Raw genomic sequence first — 20,892 nt, forward strand, 5'->3', positions numbered from 1 at the left:
CTGTGCTCTCAGTTGAAATGGAGAGGGTCAGCATCCTGGTACAGACTAGGCATCCATTGATTGTCTTTGGAGTGAATAACGTATGAAGAAAAGAACAAAGATAGATTAATAGGTTATAAAACATGGCTAAACAAAACACCCACCAGGTCCTGCCAAACAACCAGTCCTAAACTCACCCCTGAAGGTCTGTTCAACAGATATCCAGCACAATTTCCCTCAGACTACTTGAGAAATCATCAGGTCCCTCCCTCACCCAAAAGAATACCCATGTTTATATCAGGTACCCCTTGCCTAGAACCTGCAGGTATGGATTTCCCCAGGTCTCCTATCTTGAAAAGCTACACAGGACAATGGCAGATTCATATACAGCCCATATGAGCATGGGGGACATTTGGTGTCATAGAAAGAGGATGATGATGTTGACCCACTGGTGGATCTATGCTCATTTTGCCTCCAGGCAGGAAGAGTTTCATGCCACAAAAGAGGTTATTAGTCCTGCCCCACCCCCGCCTTATCTCTGGCAGGCGGGAAACACAGCTGTCAGGAATACCTTAGACATTCAGCGATCAGTTCGGATGGTTCACTATTGTTCTCTGTGTTGACAAGCAGATACCAAACTACTTGTGGTTCCTGATACAGATAGCAACATATGTCCCAGGCCACACTTCAAAAAAATAAAAAACTAGGAGGGGTGAACTAAGAAAGCCCCCAGACTTTTACCACTTCAGTGAACAATCCTAAGTTATACTAGAGAAGTGAAATTTTCAATGCAGAACAGAAATCTGGCTGTGTGAGCAGTAATGTTAAGGGCGGAGATATTTCATGAAGTATAATTTTTAACCCTGTTTTAGACTGTATCATTAGATAAAAACAATTTTCAACAATAAAAATTTGAGCCATTTCTGGCTCTTTTCCTGGAAGAGCTATTAGGTTACAGGAACAGTAATAAGAGTCCCTTTTCTGGGCATGGAGCCTAGGACTCAAAGGGAGGCTCTAGAGAACATCTGCTCCTATTGATATATAGATGCCAACACTCCGTGTGTGTGTCTGTGTGTGTGTGCGTGAGTGTGTTTCTACTCTGCTGACTCATGGCCTCGAAGCCTCTCTGGAAACACCCCCACCCTTCTAGCCAGTCAATTCATACACACCCCTTGGGCTCCTCCTTGATTCAAATGTTAGGTCAAGAGGAAGAAGAAAAACAAATTCAAGAGCTGCTCTTAAGCGTCTAGAATTTCTATGTCCCACCTCTCAACAGGAGAGACTGGACCCAGATTTGACTTAATCCACTACATGCTAAAAACTGTCCTCTTAAAGTACCAGCGTCCCTTGAACCTTTTGATACAATTGGAAGAAGAGTCCATGGTACTGTAGCCTCTGCTCAAGGCAGGGATCTGAAAACCAGCAGTAAAAACGGAAAGATGGCGAGCACGAGGCCCAGCACTCAAGAAGACCCTGAAATTGAGCTTTTCGTGAAGGTAAGTTTACTAGCTGTAATAACAGCATACAGTGTATATTACTTCTTCACACTCTACTTCAGCTTCTAAAAAATTCTCAGTATTTGGGACTGTTCATGAAGAAAGAATTCTGTAAGTATTTTCTTAGTCTGAGTCCGAGAAGAATGCCTGCGTGTTTGGCTACTGCTAGACAACAACAGGAAAACAGATGTCATCTGAAAAAAGACAAAATGGTATAGTGGAAATAGCACTAGTCTGATTGATAGAACAACTAAATTTTACTTTCAGTGGCTTCCTGTGAATATTTGGGAAAATCTCCTCCCACCAGAGCGTTGTTTCTCCATCTATACAATGAAGGAGCCTGACAGAATGATCTCACAATATGTATGACATAGATTTTGGAAGATCTAAATAGGTGGAGGAGAAGGCAATGAATGGCTCTAGAACCCTATTCCTTCACAGTCCAGACAGAAGTTTCTCAAATTTTCCCTAAGGACAGACATTGCAACAGGGTCGTATGTTTTTTGTGGGAAAAAGCAGGAGTCTGTGTGCTATTACGCAAGGAAGAGGCATTTTAGAATGCCTCGCTTCCTCTTTTCGGTATGCCCTGAAGGGTTTTTTTTTTAATGTCTTAACTTTTCAGAAAAGTACTTTGGAAAATCCCTAAAACAGGAGAAAGAAACATGTTAACTCATCAAGAAAAAAACTGTATAGGTTACTCCAAGTAAAAAATAATTTCCTAAATCTTTTCTTACAGTTTAGTTTTTCTATGTATTTTCATTGACCATTAGAAATATTTGGGGTAATACAATAATAATAGTAAAAAAAATTCTTATGTTGTGTCTGGTCCTTTTTTAAACACTTCTAAATACTTTACTTATATTACCTCATTGAACCTCACATCAACTTAGGAGGTAGGCTATTATGAATTGTAGTCATACTAGTATCATCATCAGTAATAGTGATAGTAGCAGTTACTACTACACAAAAAAGTTTACGTTATTACAGTATTATAATATTGTTCTCATCACTTCTAGATAAGTATAGTAAGAGAATAAAGTTTAAGTAATTTTTTTTCTAAAACTATTTAACCTCCTGATGACTTTTCAAAGACATAAAATATAGTATGCTTATCAGATGTTCAGATAAACATCTACTGGCTACAGTAATAGTGTTACAACTATTTTAGATTACTTAACAACTGGTGACATAGCAGCACCAAGGACATCATCAACCTGTCTTTTTAAAATTACAACGGAAAGAACCTTTATTCCTCCATAACTAGATAATCCAAGTAAGTGTTTGCTGGGCTATGGGATGTAGGAACTACTTCTCCTACCTCTGTATTATAGTAAAACATGTGACTGCTCAGACAGTGTAAAAATTAGCTTTAATTTTCTAATTAAACTTTTACATTTACCAGTTCCAAACAAGAGGTAGTGTTTCTTCATCAGGTGCCCAAAGTGTTCCTTTTGTCCAAATTCTGTTCACTTGATTCAATTAGACTTCTCGAGTCAGTTGCTGGTATTAAGAAGTGTGTTTATCTTCATAGACTTCCTATATTTGGAAAGTAATATGGATGAGAGAGGTTACCAAATCACACCTTGAATGAGAAAATGCTGATTTGAATAATAATGTTCAGTTTAAACTACCCTATCATTTATTGAATGTTTACTACAGGGTAGGCAATATAGTAAGTAGTTTATTACTAACCCCATTTTATGGATACAGAATTTAAAGGAAAGAGAAGCTAAGTGTAACTTTGCCCAAAATCTTATAACTAATGAATGGAAGAGTTAGAATTCCAATCCTTTAAAATAGCTACATGTAGCCTGCCTGGCAAGCGCAAGGTTGTGAGTTCAGTTCCCGGTACCAGAGAAAAACCAAAAACAATAAAATAAAATAGCTACATGTGATCTCACTCAACTATTTTCAGTTGGATAAGAGTTAGTAAAATTTTCCAGAATTTCATCAGATGGGATGATTTAGGTGCAAGCTTAATTATTTAATAACATTAAAACAAATTACAGATTTTTCTAGAAGAATCTTGAGTTACATCTAGTCCAAGTTTTTTGTTTTGTTTGGCTTTACGGTATGACCCACAGATCTCTAGAAATTTCATGGAAGATACTGGGAGGAGACGTGAGAGTTGAGAACAGTAAAAAATGCTAATGAGTAAATTTCAAAAGCGTTGGTCCCCGGGATGTAGCTCAGTGGCACAGTGCCTGCCTGGCACGTGCGAGGTCCTGAGTTCAATTCCTGGTCACCCCCCCAAAAAAAGCATTGGTCTTTGCCAATGGTAAATATTAGATCACTCTATGATTTCCAACCTAGCTCTTGCTATGGTTTAAAAACTCTACCACTACTTGGATTTGTACAAGAGATTACTTTCCTGTCATAAGTACATATTTATTCTATATCACACAATTGTAGTCAGTGAAAAACATTGTCTTTCAACCCTGAACAATTTGGCAAGATTTATATCCAGGAACTAAGAACAAAGAAGTTTATAATGCTCATTTTGTTTTTTATAAATGTTGGGCCCACTTTATTTGTTTGATATTCATCGTTAAATTAAATGTTTGCATTCTCTATCAAAGACAATAAAATTAGGTTTTAATAGATTTATATAAAAATTATGGAATCAAATATTTGGGCCCAAATTCTAAATGTACTGTGTCAAAAACTTTTTCAATAAATGTAAGAAAGGAGGAAAAGGTTATACTTTACTCTGAATGTTCATACCATTTTCAAGCTCTTTTAAAACTATCAAAAATAAAAATAAAAATAAATTTTAAAAAGACTACCATAAAGACTGATTAATTTAAAAATTCCAGGAAACTAATAGATGAAAGAAAGAAATGTTTAAGAGTGTGGATTCTGGAGGAGATAGTCTTAAATTTGTTAAATGAGGAGAATATATGTGTCAATATCTCTTAACTAGCTGAGTGTACTTGAGTGTGCCAGTTTTGGTGAGCTTCACTACCCTCACCTATAAAACAGGAGTGATGACATAGTCCACCTTAAAGGGCCATCCTCATGGTGAGGGTTAAATGAAGCAAGTATGGAAATAACAGTAGTTAGTGACATAGTAAGCACTCAGTAAATGTTGGTTATTGTTGCTAATATTATTTTTGAAGTTTATAAACTTAGATCACAGACATAAGAAGAAAAAATGTTTTTGTGAATAACCACACTTGTCTTTGTCAGCTAATCATAGGTAAGAGGTAAGTAATTTGTCAATTAAGCTAGGGGATTTATATCCTAAAAACTTATGTGATGCTACTTTAAATAACCATAAAATAAACAGAAAAACTTGAGTTTTCCTGTGTAAATTTCCTCCATTTCCCCTACACATCAGTATTTTGATTCTCCTTTTCCCAAAGGTGATCCACCCTTCCTGCTGTATCTATTATCAGCTTCATTCTTCTTCCTGCTTCCCACCCTTAATCATGTTTTCCTCACTAAAACCAGTTCAGATTAAATGCTTAGTCTGACTTCTATTACAAAAGAAATACAGCTGCCAAGGTTGGTTGCCTCTTCCCATACCTATTCACTCCCTGACATCAGGAAATAGCAGCAACAAATATTTCCTTGGTCACACTCATTGCCAAGTAAAGAAAAATTTGCCAGAAAATTATGCTCAGGGCTCCTGAGATGTTAATATTATTACAAATAACAAATGAAAGTACCTTTGAGATGGAGCACCATTTATTTCCTTCTACATTCTACACACTAGTGGCTAAGTGACTGAGGCAAAAGAGAAAAAAAGTGGGTCTCAGGGATGAGAGATGCTAATAGCTTGGACTTAGTATCTAACAGTGCTTCACAGATACTAAGCATCAAATAAATATTGAATGAATGAATGACCATGGCAAAGGAAAGAACTAAATTTCTTTGGGAGATACCTAGTAAGTAAAATTGACAGAAGTAAGTGTTGAATTCAGTTTGGGGGGGGGTTAACTAGAAGGATGCTTCCCAATTGCCTATCTTGGGCAACTTAGTAAATAGTGGCTCAGATGATGGTGCCATAACAAAATTACACAGAGTAGGTGACTGTAACAACAAAAAGTTATTTCTTCCCATTCTAGAGACCAGAAGTCTAAGACCAGGTTGTCAGCATAGTCGAACTCTGGTGAGGGCTCTCTCTTCCTGGCTAGTAGATCACCACCTTTTCTGTGTCTTAACATGATAGAGAAAGAGAACAAGCTCTCTGGCATCTCTTCCTATAAGGTCACCAATTCAATCTTGAGGTCCTCATCCTTTAGGACTTCATCTAACTAAAATTACTTCTCAAACAGCCCATCTCCAAATACTGTCACCCGGAAGGGTAAGGCTTCAGCATATGGATTTGGGGAGGGTACACAATTCAGTCCACAGAAAATTCACAGAATTAGGGGCTCTAAAGAAAGAATAAGTTTGTGTATAAAGAAAATGGGTTAAAATTTAGTTTGGAACACATTGAAATTAAACCTTAAAAACTTAGATCTGACATGAGGACATTACTTCAACTATATCCCTTTCAACAAGTGGTTGCCTTTTTTTTCCTCTATTCCTCATACTGTTGAGCTGGTTGAGTTGAGGTAGGTGTCCTCTAGGTAGTCTTGCTCCCCACTGTGGTTTCCAGGACTAGTTTTCCTCCCGTCAAGACGAATACCTAAGTGGAGTCACCCATTACCTTTCCTTATGTTGTAGTGCCCAAGTCACTCTTCCTCATTTTTGAGGGTCATCGTCACTCTTTCCAGTACTATTCATCCTAATTCTTGATGATTTTAATACCTACAGAGGTGACCAGACACTGTAATACCTCCGATCCTTGACTTCCTGTCCTCAAAGGATCTTATTCTGTGTCATCTCTCAGTTACCCCCTCCCATTGTCTAACCGTTACGTAGGTCATTGCACTGTCTACAACCTCTGCATAATATCATTTATTCGGGGTGATGTGGGGGCCTGCTTCTGAGCTTTCCTATTTTAACATATTTTATCAGTATAATTTACATAAAGTAAAATGCATCCATTTTAAGAGTATTGCTCAGTGGCTTCTGACAAACTTATATGTACATGTAACCACTACTCCAATCAAAATATAGAATATTTCCATCAGTTCAGAAAGTTCCCTGAGTCTCTGACACATTTCTAAACAGTTACTTTGAAAAGCAGCTTTTAGCTTTGATGAATTCATGGATTTTTATCTTTTCTCCCTCATTCTCTTACCAGTTACACTGACTTTCTTTCAGTTCCTTATACGTACCATGGTAAAGCCTATTGCAAAGCCTTCACACGTGCTCTTCTCTATGTTTAGAATGCCCTCTCACCTAGTTAACTCTCACTCCTTTAAACTCTGTTTAAGTGACACTTTTCTCAGCAAAGACCTTAATAGATCTCACATAGATTACTCTGTCACACACTCATGAAATATATTTCCTTCCTTCAAAGAAGTTATCTCTATTTTAAAATGAGTTACCTTGGGGTTATTTTTACTTTAACATCTAATATATACACATATATATTATATATACCAGTATATACTGGTATATGTTAAATGTATAATATGTTCAGTGAATATTTATTGGGTGAATGAATGAATGAATGAACAGAGAGTCCACAGATTAACTAAATATATATATACATGTATATATAATTTCAAAGCATAACAGTGTGCTGTTGTTTTCAATTAATAGAAGAAAGATGTGTTTTTTAGTGAATGGTGCAAGATGACTATTAACTATTTGTAAAACAAACAAAAACAGTTAAAAATACTAAATCAGGAGTCCTAGTACACCTCTCACATCAAAAACAAATGCCAAATACATTAAACAAATGCAAAAATGAAACCAAAATGATACCAGAGGAAAACATAATAGGTCTTTTTTTTTTTTTTTTTTTTTGGTCCGGTACCGGGAATTGAACTCACGACCTCGCGCTTGCCAGGCAGGCGCTGTGCCACTGAGCTAAATCCCCAGCCCACATAATAGGTCTTTATAGAAAAAAACAAAATAAGAAAATAAAGATAAAAATTAGCTTTTTATAAACTTGATATATCTAAGCGAATCAGAAAACCAAAGTGCATGGAGGAAAACAATGATAGATTTTGTGTAAGTTTAAGTTAAATGGCATGTTTTTAAAAGTACATGTAATGTGTCACAAAATGTTGTCTTTTATATATATATATATTATATATATATTCCTTTTTTTTGTTGTTTTTTTTTGGGTTTTTTCCAGTACCAGGAATCGAACTCACAACCTCACACTTGCCAGGCCAGCACTGTGCCGCTGAGCTAAATCCCCAGCCCTTATATTTTCCAAATCAATAAAAGAAAGTCATCCTCTTAGTAGAAAAATGGGAAATAGTCATGAGTAAATAATTTATGCAATCAAGAAATCAATTATCAATGGACATAGAGATAGAATTCAGGAAAAAAATTGGCAAAAAGTATCAAAACAGAAAATGTGAATAATCTTTAGTTAGTGTTCTCATTTTAAAGATTAACCTGAAAGATGTAATCTCAGAAGTGCTATGTTACATGGCCAGAAAATGTTTGTCACTGAAGTATTTAGAATAGTAAAAATTTTGTAATATCCTAAATTTCTGTCAACCAGAAAATAGTTATATAATTTTTGGGAATATTACAAAATTTATTGTGTGCTTGTATCACTTGTAATTTTATATATAATGGGGTTGATTCATTATCTTTCTTAGCCCATAGATTAAGAACTTCTAATTTTGCCTCCAGCAACTAGTTTATTTCCCAGTGGGAACTCAAAACATACTTGAACAAATGAACGCATTGAGACTTTTCGTTACTGTAACAGGCTGGAGGTGATGGAGAGAGCATCGGGAACTGTCCCTTTTGCCAGCGCCTTTTCATGATCCTCTGGCTTAAAGGAGTTAAGTTTAATGTGACTACTGTTGACATGACCAGGTAAGATTAAATCAGAACATGTTAAATTCTGGAACTTCACATAAAATAGAATGAATGAATTCAGAGTGAACTGAATGTTGGTATTTGTATGATATGTAATTTTTCTCTTTTTTAAAGTTAATTTTATTGGTACATTTCAGATATACGTAATGATCACATTCATCTAGGTAATTTGTACCTGTCCATGATATATCTTGATCCTTCTTTTTTCCTCAACCTCTCCCCCTCCCTCAACTCCTCTTCCCTTCCTTATTTACGAAAGCTTTGTTTGCATTTTTTCCTTCTATTCTCTTTTTTTCTTTTCCCTTCCTTCCTTCCTTTCCTCTCCCCCTACTCCTGTTTCTCTTCCCATTTGAACATTTTCTCCCCATTTCCCAATAGCTATTATACATTTTGGCCCTATTTACACTTTCATGGCTTTTTAAAATATGATGGAGTACTACTCTGCCTTAAAGAAGGATAAACTTAAGACATTTCTAGGTAAATGGATGTACCCGGAAGCCATCTTCTTAAGTAAAATAAATAGAACATACATGTTTAAATATCACATTGTTTCTCTGGTGCATGATGTATACTTTATCTTAGAGGCCTAACTCTGTTTATTTTCAATAATCATAGAAAGCCTGAAGAGCTGAAGGACTTGGCCCCAGGTACCAATCCTCCCTTCTTGCTGTATAACAAGGAACTGAAAACTGACTTCATTAAAATTGAGGAGTTTCTAGAGCAGACACTAGCTCCTCCAAGGTACAACGTTTTACAGTGTATTATTATATGTATGATAATCTATTTTGTTGGTCTATTTATTGGAGGTTGAAGATTCTTGCTAATTTCAAAGTGATTTGGAATTTTGGGGCCTACATGTCAAATAAGACACATGCATATCCAACTCCAAATATGCAAAGATGGCAGACATATTTCAAATGATTTTTAAAATGCATAGCATACTTTAAGACAAGAAAGTAAATTCTCTGTGCTCTTGAAATAGAGAAGGAACTCACAGTGGGAAGGAGGTGATGGGGTAATGAATGTACTGACATTATAACTCAACAGGACTGGGCCTTAACACCACTGTTAGAGTGAATATAGAACATACCAACACAAGGGCTAGAGGCCAGGAAATAGATTTCAAGCATCTAGCCAGAGGCCAGAATCACACTGACTATACTAGAATGACAAATATATGATCCTGCCCCTGCCATAGTGTTTAGAAAGGAAAGGCATGCTATATTTATTTTTTTGTTGCCATGCAACAAATTACCATAAACTTAAAACAACACTCTTTTATTACCTCAAGGATTCCATTGGTCAGGAGTCTGGGCATGGCTTACTAGGGTCTTCTGCTTAGAGTCTCACAGAGTAAAGCTGCGATCTAATTATTGGTTAGTTCTCATCTGGGGTCCAGGATTTTCTTCCGTGTTCATCCAAGAATTTGGCAGAACCCAACTTCTTGCACCAGTCTGACTGAGGTTTTTGGTTATTGGTTTGCTTTCAATTCCTAGAAGCTGACTTTCTGCACTGGCTGTTCAGAACGTGGTTGTTTACTGTTTTCCTCAGAAACTAGTCTAAGAATGTGTCTCTGATGCTTACCTGAATAGGTCATGCCTACCCACAATAATTTCTCATTTGATTAACTTCAAGAGAACTGATTGCTAACCTAATCATAGTCGTGGTATTCCCTCGTATTCACAGGTTTCACCCATGCTCAGTGGTAAGGCATTATATGGAATAGTTACATCGGGGGTGGGAATTTGGAGGCCATTTTTAATTTTTTTTATTTTAAAAAGAAAAAACACTAAAAACAATGATATAAAATTTCATACCAAGGTTAAAGGAGAGTAGCAATGGTTAGCACATTGCTTATTGTTATCTTCAAAGTAGTTGCTCAGATTATAAGATACAGGAATGAAAAATTGATTAAATGATATAAGCACAAACCTTTCTTTTCAATGAACTAATAGAAATTAGTAGTATAGCTATCCTAACTAATATATATATATTTTTTTAATTTATTTCATTTTCCTTTTCCCTTCCTTCTTTTCTCCTTCCCCCATCCCAGTTTCTCTTTCTTTTTGAACAGTTTCTTCCCGTTTCCCAATATCTATTGTACGTTCTAAACATGGATAAGGAATTTGAAGGCCATTTTAGAAACCATGTGAGAGAAGGTACCAGGACTACTCTCTTCATTCTTAATATTTTTGTAATTTCCATTTTTTGTCCATGAATTATTTTACTTACTTTCTATTCATGAAGTTGTTTTAAATTTTCTGTTTCTAAAATTCCAAATGTACGGAAGATTTCTATTTTTCAGATTGACTTCTAATTCTCTTTCAGGATTGGAGAATTCTTTTTTTAACTAAAAGTACACTGCTATAATATTCTTATAGTTAGAATTTGCCTAGAATATAATATTCTCGATTTTTCAGTCTTTCTAAAACACTTTGTTTTAAGCATGCCCTTTGTGCCTAGAACAAACAAAACAACAAAGAATTGCCAACGGGGTCCAAGAAACCAGCAAAACTTCTGGCGGAGCCTTTGAGGTCGTCCTTAAGCTCATGGCCAGCTTTCCCATTAAAACATCTGCCAGCCTCTGAGGCTGCTCAAGTAAATGGGAAAAAATACTAAACAGAAAATAACAAGCTTTCCATGGTCTACTAAGACAAAAACTTGAGTTTACTACCTTCCAGGGTGAGAGTTCCCTGAATAATCCAGGCACTCATATGAAAATCCCAGAGAACCAAGGGTGAATCAGTTTTAAACTAAGCCTTGACTCAGCACAACTTCTGATTCAAGTGAGCAAGACCTGCCTCCACGCTAACTTCCAAGCAAATGAATAGGTTCACACTCTGGAGAAATGGATAATTTAGAGCCACTACAATTTTTATGCATGTTTGTTATTCAAGAAAGTAACTAGAAAGGGGATGGGGATACAGCTCAGTGGCACAAGCGCCTGCCCGGCAAGCACAAGGTTGTGAGTTCAATCCCCAGTACCGCAAAAAAAAAAAAAAAAAAAAAAAAAGACAATAGAACTAATCCAGCAAGTGCTTCAGATATCAGAATTAGCTAAAAAGAATTTTCATATAACCGACTGATATGTTCAAGGAAACAGAGGAAAACAAGGAGAAAATATATGTAAATATAGAGACTTTCACAAAAGAATTAGAATGTGTTTTGAAAAGAACTGAAAGTCTGTAACTGAAAGAGGAAATGCCTATAAAACTTTAAGAATTTATGGCTTGGGTTTAATTTCAGACAAAGCATTGTATAAGAGATTTAAAGTGAACTGTAAGATAGGTATGTAGGAAATATCCAAATTGACATAATGAGAGCAAAATGAATAAAAATACATAAAAGAGCATTTAGAAACATACGAGATGCAGAGAGAATTCTAACATATGCATAATTAGGGTTCCAGATTGGTCCCAGTTTGACAATATTTGTTACCTTTCATCTTTTTTGATAATAGCCAGAAATCTAACAATTGTATGATATTATCTCACTGTGGTTTTAATTTGCACTTTTATGTTGATTATAGATATTGAACATTTTTCATATATCTGTAGGTCATTTTTATGTCTTCTTTTGAGAAATGTCTATTCAAGGTCTTTGTTCATTGATGCTAAAGTTGTTCATTGTTAGTAGTAGAGTTCCTTGTGTATTTTGAATAGTAGTCCCTTACCAAATACATGGTTTGAAAATATTTTCTCCTAAGCTATCAGTTAGCTTTCCACTGTATTAACTGTTTTCTTTGTTGTAAAGAAGTTTTCAGTTTGGTGCAATCCCATTTGTCCATTTTGCTTTCATTGTGCTTGTGAGGTCAGATTCAAGAAATCTACCAAGACCAACGTGATAAAAATCTTTTTATAGACTTTTATAGTTTCAGGTCTGACATTTAAGTATTTGATTCATTTTGAGCTACTTCTTATATAAGTGGTGAGAGAGGGGCTATTTTAATTATTATGTTGTGTGGATAACACATTTACCCAATACCATTTGTAAGACTACACACTTCCCTACGTGTGCTCTTGGTACCTTTGTCCAAAATCAACTAACCATGGTGAGATGTATGAGTCTAGAATCAAACTTCTACATATGGATATCCAATTACCCCAACAGAATTTATTAAAGCTTAAATATCATATGGTTTCTCACATATATGGAGAGAGGGAGAGAGAGAGAGAGCAAAATGGAAGGTTGATACATAAATAGGAAGTAAGGGAAAGTTCTGTTGTTTCAAAATATTTTAAGGTAAATGCTAATTTGTTTCATTTATACTACTGGTTTTATTTGTTCACTGAAAAGAAGTTTTGCCGTCTTATTTGTTTGTTTCTTCTTTGTAAAAGGGAATTTTTTTGGTGTATGACTTGTACTCTGACTAACATTTTAGCCATTCTTTTAAGATCACAATACACATGATATTTAACCATCTTATTCTCTAATTATTTTGTTATGAAATTTTTTCGTAGAAGAATGTTTTTATATTTTCTTTATTAATATCTCTTGTATTACATGAAAATACAAAAATTGACCATAGATGTGTGGGTTTGTATCTCGCTGTCTATCTTATTTCATTGCTCCAGGTGGCTGCTTTTATGCCAGTACCATGTATTTTTTATTTCCACAATTTTTAGCATTAAAGAATGTTAAATTATGTCGAATTCTTCATTTATATCTATTGAGATGATATTGCTTTTGTTCTTCATTCTTTTAATATAGAATAACAATTTGTTAATTTGCATTTGTTGACTCACCCTTGCGTTCCAGGGATCAACGCCACTTGACCGTAGTGAGTGATCGCCATCTTTATCATTGTGATGCTGTATTCAGTTTGCTAGTGTTGTGCTGAGAATCTTTACGTGAATGTTTGTCAAGGATATTTGTCCGTAATTTTATGTTCTTCTATTACAGTGTTTGGCTTTGCTTGTAACACTGGCTTTGTAAAATGAATCTGTTCATTCCTCTTCAGTTTTTTAAATTAGTTTGAAAATATTAGTTCTTTAAATGTTTGGTAGGATTCAGCAGTGACATACATCGTTGGATCCTGGGTTTCTCTTTGATGGAAGATTCAATATTACTGTTTCACTCTTTTTGCATGTTATTAATCTATTCAGATTTTCTATTTCATCATTAGCCAATCAGAGTAGATTGTTACATTATAGAAATTTACCCATATCTTCTAAGTTATTTAATTTTTTTGGTATGTAATTATTTATAGTACACTCTTAAATCCTTTGTGTTTCTCTGATACCAATTGTAATATCTCCTGTTTCATGTCTGATTTTATATATTTGAGTATTCTTTGTTTTTTTTTCTTAGTTTAGTTAATGGCTTGTAAAATTGATTATGTTTTCAAAAAGGCAACTCTTCATTTTATTAAGGTTTCCTATTATTTGTGTAGTCTCTATTTCTACAGTGACCTTTATTATTTTCTTGCCTTTACAAACTTTGGGCTTTGTTTTTATTTTTCTAGTTACTTGAGGTATAACATTATATTGCTTTTGAAATCTATTTTTTCATGTACTCATTACTGCTACAAACTTCCTCTTAGAACTACTTTCTCTGCATTCCATAAATTTTAGTGGATGGACCCACTATGCATCCACTTTTTATATTAAGATTTATTAAATATTCCTTTTCACTTGTTCTTTTAGCCATTGATTGTTTAGGAACATTTTTAAAACTTCCGTATGTTTGTGCATTTTCCAAAATTCCTCCTATTACTGATTTGTAATTTCTTATCATTATAAATAAAAAAGATACTTGATATGATTTCAATCCTTTTAAATTTGGAATGTTCAGTAGATGTCTGTTAGGTCCATTTGGCCTAAAATGTGATTCATCTTTATTGACTTTCTCTCTGGATGAGCTGTCCGTTGTTAACTTTGGGGTATCAAAGTCCCCTGCTATTACTGTATTGCACTCTATGTCTCCCTTCATATTTATTAATATTTGTGTGCTCAAATGTTGGGTGTATTCTATGGTTTGGATAAGGTTGTCCCCCAGAGGTTCATGCGCTGAAGCCTTGGTCTCCAGTGTGGTAATGTTGACACAGTCAAACCATTAACAGGCGGAGCACAGTGGTAGGTCATTAGATCACAAGGGCATCACCCTCAGAAGAGATGAATGTAAGTATTGTGGGACTAAATGAGTCCCCAGGAGAATGAGTTGTGATAAGGGAGCCAGACACTCCCCAAATCCTTTTGCATGTGCCTTTTCCATACACACTCAGCTATTGTGATGGCATCTGCCACAAGGATCTCACCAGAGTCAGGAATATGCTCTTGAACTTCTTAAACTCTGAATCAAATAAACATCTTTTCTTTATAAAGTTCCCAGCTTCATGTATTTTGTTTAAGCAACACAAAATGGAGTATTACCAGGCATGTATTTGCAACTGTTAAATCCTCTTAAAGAATCAACCCCTTTATCATTACATAGTAACTTTCTTTGTTTCATTGTACAATTTTGCCTTAAATTCTATTTTACCTCATATAAGTATAGCTATTCTTGCTCACTTTTGTTTCCATTTGCATGGAATATCTTTGTCCATCCTTTCATTTTCAGTCTGTGTGTGGTAAAATAAAAGTGTAGAGAACAGAGGTGGATCTTGTGTTTTAGTCCATTTGGCCAGTCAGTCTGTTCTTCTTGATTATAGAATTTAATCCATTTACATTCAAGGTAATTATTGATATATAAAGATTTATCACTGTCATCTTGTTAATTGCCTTTTGGTTTATTTGTAGCTCCTTTTTCCCATTCTCTCTTGATGTCTGCCTTTGTGATTGGATGATTTTCTTTAGAGGTATGCTTTTTCTTCTTTACTTTCTATCTTTTATAAATCTACTGTACATTGTCACTCTGGTTTCCTTGAAGCTTACATAAAACATCTTACATTAACAACTTCAATCTCATATAAAATCTCTATATTTTTACTTCCTCCCCTTGTGTTTTATGTTTTCAGTGTCATCACTTACATCTCTTATATTATATATAATTTAACTAATTATTGTAGCTACAATTATTGTAATACTTTTGTCTCTCAGACCTCATACTAAATATATAAGTAACTTACACACCACCTTTACAGGATTATAGTACTACAAATTTGATAATGTACTAGCTTTTCTACTTTTTATTTCCAGGTTACTAATTAGTGCCCCTTTCTTTGAGTTTAAAGAATTCCCTTTAGCATTTCTGGTAAGGCATATCTACTATTTAAGAATTCTGCCTTAATCTATTTTCTGTTGCTATAACTAAGTGCCCAAAATGGTGTAATTTATTTTTTAAAAATGAGATTTCTTGATGCATGTGGTGGTGCATATCTGTAATCACAGCTACTTGGGAAGCTGGGGCAGGGGTATTGCAAGTTTGAGGCCAGCCAGGGCAGTATGGTGAAACTCTATCTCAAAATGAAATAAAAATGCTAAGGATGTATTTTAGAATTACCTGGGCTCAATCCCTAGTGACAGACAGACAGACACACACACACACGCGCGCGCGCGCACACACACACACACACACACACACATACACAGAATAGAGGTTTCTTTAGCCTGTGGTTCTGGTGGTTGGGAACTTCAAGAACATGGCATCAACATCTGGTCAGCATCTGGTGCTGGCTCATGATAAAGGAGATGGCATCACATGGCAAGACAAAGAATCCTAGCTCAGGTCTCTCCTTTTTTTTATATATTAACCTCTAGTCCCATCAGATTTAGAACACTACCTTTATGATCTTGTTCAACCTTATTTACTTCCTAAAGGTCCCACCTCCAAACACCATAGTTGGATTAAGTTTTTACCTTCTTAGTACCTCACAATGGGCATTAAATTTTAACACCTTTTGCAGAGACATTCAAACCACAGAAAACTCATTCACTTTGTTTTCTGGGAAACTCTATCCTTCATTTTTGAAGGATGGCTTTGTTGAGTATTCTTTGTTGGCAAGATGTTTGTTTCAACACTTTCTCATTCTGTTCTCTCCTGGCTTGCTGAAAAAAACTGCTGATAGATATATTTGAGCTCTCTTGAATACAATGCATTTTGTTTGCTGCTTTCAGAATCCTGTCTTCTATATTTTAGTTTGATTATATGCCTCGGTGCAGTTTTCTTTAGACTTTTTGTTATTTTTTGAGACAATGTCTCACTAGGTAGGTCTTGAACTCACTATTAATTCAGGCTGGCCTTGAACTTCTGGCGATCCTATTTTGTACTAGGGTTACAGGTATGCATTACCATGGCAGGCTAGTCTTCTTTAGATTTAATATAATTGGACATTTTTACAATTCTTGTACCTGAATATTTACATTTTCCCCAGATTTGCGATGTTTCAGCCATTAGGTTTTTTAGTAATCTTTTTGCCCTTTCTCTGCACCTTCTGAGAAATCCATACTGTAAATATTGGTTCACTTGATGGAGTTTCAGTCTTCCTTTTGACTTTTTTGGTAAAGTTCACGTTGTTCTACTTGAAGCTCTCTATGGACTTTCATGGTTCAATAATTGTGTTTTTATCCCTAGAATGTTTGGTTCTTTTATAATCTTATTAAAGTTTTCACTTTTTCACATATTTTTTCTGATTTCATTAATATTCTATCTTTGTTATCTTGCAGATCACTGAGATTCTTCTTTTTTTAGTACCAGGAATTGAACTCAGGGCCTCACATTTGCCAGGCAGGCACTGTGCCACTGAGCTATATCCCTGGCCCTCAGATTCTTTAAGGCAGTTATTTTGAATTTTTTAGGCAGTTCGTGGATCTCAGGTGCTTTAGGATTGGTTACTGGTGCTTTATTTTGTTTCTTTGATGATGTCGTGTCTTCCTGATTGTTTATGATCCTTGTGGCAATTAATTGGAATTTGTGAATTTGAAAAAGACACTTGTACCAGTCTTTGGTAACAGGCTTCAGCTGGGAAATCCCTTCACCAGAGACTCTAAGCTAGCCATCTTGTGTGACCCATGAGAAGGCTTGCTACTGCAGTCCTGGAGCAGATTGACCTAGTGTCTATGTCAGCAGATATGCAGACCAGGTATCTGGATCCATGGAGACTAACCTGACAACAGGCATACTTAGACAATCCTGGACCTTTTTGCCTACATCTCCTTATTCCCTCCCTGCCGCCACTCTTGGTATTGGTGTTCTATTCTCCTTTATCACGTATTTGACTGTTACATACAAATGAGAACACATAGTATTTTTCTTTCTATGGCTGGCTTATTTCACTCAGAATAAAGCCCTGAGCTTCATCCATTTGCTTCAAGTGGCAGGATAGCCTTCTTTTTACTGGCTGAATAACATCCCAATCCCCCCTTCACAACTTCCTTATTTATTCATCCATCAATGGACACGTAGGTTATTTCTATGTTGTAATCTTTGTGAATAACTGCAATGAATATGGGAGTGCAGATATTTCTACAAGGCACTGAATTGCGGGTGAATAGGTTTTCTGCATTTATTCACATTCATATGGATTTTGTTTAACATATTAGTGTGGATACTTACATTATTATTTTATTTAACTGGCTAAATGAATTTTGTATTACAAAGAAGACATCTTAGCTATTTTTTCCATCTTCCTCGTCCTCTTTTTCTTTCATTTGTTTCATAAGTTGCAATATTTGAGAGCATATTTTTCTACTGCTATCTTTGAAAATATATTGTTTTTAAGGTATCCTCACCTGAGTCCCAGGTACAAGGAGTCCTTTGATGCAGGCTGTAACCTCTTTGCCAAGTTTTCTGCATACATTAAGAACACACAAAAAGAAGCAAATAAGAGTAAGATTTCTTTCTTTCCATGTCTATTTTTCTCACTTACTTCCTTACTTTCACAATTTCATTTAGCTAAAATAGGATTTCCCTGAATATATAGTATATGTTGGGGTAATAGCCTACTCTTATTCTCATTTTTTGTTATCTACTCTTAAACTATCTTAATAAGTTTTATTAGATTTAGAACCCAAGATTCAATGTAGCAATTGCTAATATAGCCTAATTACAGTATATTGACATGGTAGGTGTGAACTAGCTGCAAGCCTGTGTATCTTTAAGGTTCCTTAAAATGTAGCACTATCAACTCCTATAAAAGTCTTGAATAGGTTTACTATCCTTTGAATCATGAGACCTAAATCTTTTCTTTTGCTTTCTGATTCTTCTGTGTTGGATAACATGTATTCTCTCTCTCTCTCTCTCTCTCTCTCTCTCTCTCTCTCTCTCTCACTCTTTCTCTCTCTCTCTTCTTTCTCTCCATCTCTCTCTCTTTCTCTCTCCTTTCTCTCTCCATCTCTCTTTCTCTCTCCTTTTTCTCTCTCTCTCTCTCTCTCTCTCTCTCTCTCTCTCTCTCTCTCTCTCTCTCCTACCAATGCACCTCACCAAGAAAATCCAAATTCAAGATGTTTTCACTCACCATTTGATGTGACTATGTCTCATCAGTGGATAGTTGAGCATTCTAAATAGTTAAGTAGATGTTGAAGAGCTACCATAAGCAATTTGTATAAATAGAAATATTTAAAGCATGAAAGATATATTAAGAACATGTTCAGTTATGAAGACAATACATTTATAAGTAACCCTATGCCTTCATTGTCTAAGATTTTGAAAAAAATCTCCTCAAAGAATTTAAGCGTTTGGATGACTACTTAAACACCCCACTTCTGGATGAAATTGATCCAGACAGTGCTGAGGAACTCACAATTTCCCGAAGATTGTTCTTGGATGGAGATCAGCTAACACTGGCTGACTGCAGCTTGCTGCCCAAGCTGAACATTATTAAGGTTAGTCTTTACAGGCATCTGGGTGTAGAGGGCTTTGTGAATTGCCAACATGTAGCACAGTACCCTTCCAGTATGTTATATGACAGCTTTGTCATCATTGTCATGAATGGGGTGTATCTTTTTCTCCACAGAGAAAAGATCTATAATCATTAGACAGCATTAAAACTTCTTGTTTCTTTCTTCCTAAATCATAAGGCGTTTTCCACTGTCTTGTCTATAAAATAAGGATAATAGGGGCTGGGGATTTAGCTCAGCGACACAGTGCTTGCCCGGCAAGCACGAGGTCGTGAGTTTGATTCCTGGTACTGGAAAAAAAAAACAAAAATAAATAAATAAATAAATAAAAATGAAAATAAAAATAAAAAATAAAAAAAATAAGGATAATAATATTAACCCTTTTCACAGACCTGTTGAGAAATTCCAATAAATTTAAGCATATAAAATGCTTGGAACACACAGTGCCATGGTTCACAGCATTGGTTATCAATAGTATGGGCTATTAATATGATGATGATTTAATCATTAATTTAACAAGTATTTATTGACCAGAACTTGTACAGAATTTACTCTTTATGTTTTGTGCCAGACATGGAGTACATAAACAAATAAGAAATAATCAAGACCCTAAATAAACTCCTGAGGATGTTATATATTCTTCTCTGTGCTCCCCTCTGTTGGACATATTCATAATTAAACATAGCACCAACAGAAACATTTATAGACAAAAATATTAAAATAGTAAATCCAAGATTCAAGTTTATTTTGTAGTACTTCAGTTTTGAGATATGTTCCTACACAGTAGGTACATAACTGGAGTCTTTTATTGCCACTTATTTGTCTTCATTTTTACCTAAATCCTAGGTTGCTGCCAAGAAATATCGTGACTTTGACATTCCAGAAGAATTCTCAGGAGTCTGGCGCTATCTGCACAATGCCTATGCCCGTGAAGAATTTATTCATACATGCCCTGAAGACAAAGAAATTGAAAACACTTATGCAAGTGTGGCTAAACAGAATTAGGACAGCTCTTTCAGGAGAAAAAGCTCTTTTTGTTATCAGATTTTATTATCTACCATATTAGAAAGATTTTTGGAAATAAGAATATGAAAAATATTATTCCCTCTATCCAACTCATTTATGAAAAGTAACTTTATTTTCTGTATCTAGTTAGCCATAAACTGTCCACTGTATATTTTATATAACTTCATGTTTTCACTTCATTTTCTTTGTTTCTGTGGCAAATCATTGTGATCTTCAAGGACATGGAAAGCATTGAGATGTTTTGCCCTTTGCTTGAGTTCCTAGAGTGCATAATGTATGAGCTAAGCAGGTTTCTGAAATTACAAATGACATAAGTAGAACCACAATCTCAAATTGCTCCTTAGAAACAATTCCATCTAAATCATTAAAATAATTTTACATTTGTTACTTTATGCATGCATGAGTTTATTTCTGGTATGAATAATGAAGTGAGAGAATGAGAATATTAGAGAGGCAAATTCTGAAAGGTTTGTTTAAAAATTCAGTAAATGGATCAAGACCAATTGGTTTTGAACAGTATTCAAGCATTCAAGACCTAGAAATATGATTACTTCATACTCAGAGATGAGACTATGGCTGTTGAGGCTAGATTATATAATTGTTAAATGCGCAAGGATTCATTTGATAATTTTATTTTCAAAATTTATTTTTATTAGTACATGTGTATAGTACACAGTGATCACATTCACTGTACATCTTCTTTTTTTTTT

At 35.1% G+C, this 20,892-nt stretch overlaps 1 protein-coding gene across 1 annotated transcript; it reads left to right on the forward strand.

Moving 5' to 3' along the window:
* The first annotated feature begins 1,103 nt into the window (after positions 1–1,103).
* Clic2 (chloride intracellular channel 2) lies at positions 1,104–20,574 on the forward strand. The gene is made up of 6 exons (XM_005414643.2): positions 1,104–1,475; positions 8,269–8,378; positions 8,997–9,122; positions 18,040–18,146; positions 18,960–19,141; positions 20,003–20,574. The coding sequence occupies exons 1-6, from the start codon at positions 1,419–1,421 to the stop codon at positions 20,159–20,161; spliced, it is 741 nt and encodes a 246-aa protein (XP_005414700.1). The 5' UTR covers positions 1,104–1,418; the 3' UTR covers positions 20,162–20,574.
* Positions 20,575–20,892: the final 318 nt, after the last annotated feature.

Source organism: Chinchilla lanigera, unplaced genomic scaffold (genome assembly GCF_000276665.1).
Source record: "Chinchilla lanigera isolate Chin_1 unplaced genomic scaffold, ChiLan1.0 scaffold00193, whole genome shotgun sequence".
Taxonomy (NCBI): domain Eukaryota; kingdom Metazoa; phylum Chordata; class Mammalia; order Rodentia; family Chinchillidae; genus Chinchilla; species Chinchilla lanigera.

Excerpts from the sequence above, each read along its gene's own strand:
- Clic2 (XM_005414643.2), top strand. The coding sequence starts at position 1,419 with ATGGCGAGCACGAGGCCCAGCACTCAAGAAGACCCTGAAATTGAGCTT. Across the intron at positions 1,476-8,268 it reads AAATTGAGCTTTTCGTGAAG|GCTGGAGGTGATGGAGAGAG; the intron begins GTAAGTTTACTA and ends TTACTGTAACAG. Across the intron at positions 19,142-20,002 it reads CCAAGCTGAACATTATTAAG|GTTGCTGCCAAGAAATATCG; the intron begins GTTAGTCTTTAC and ends CCTAAATCCTAG.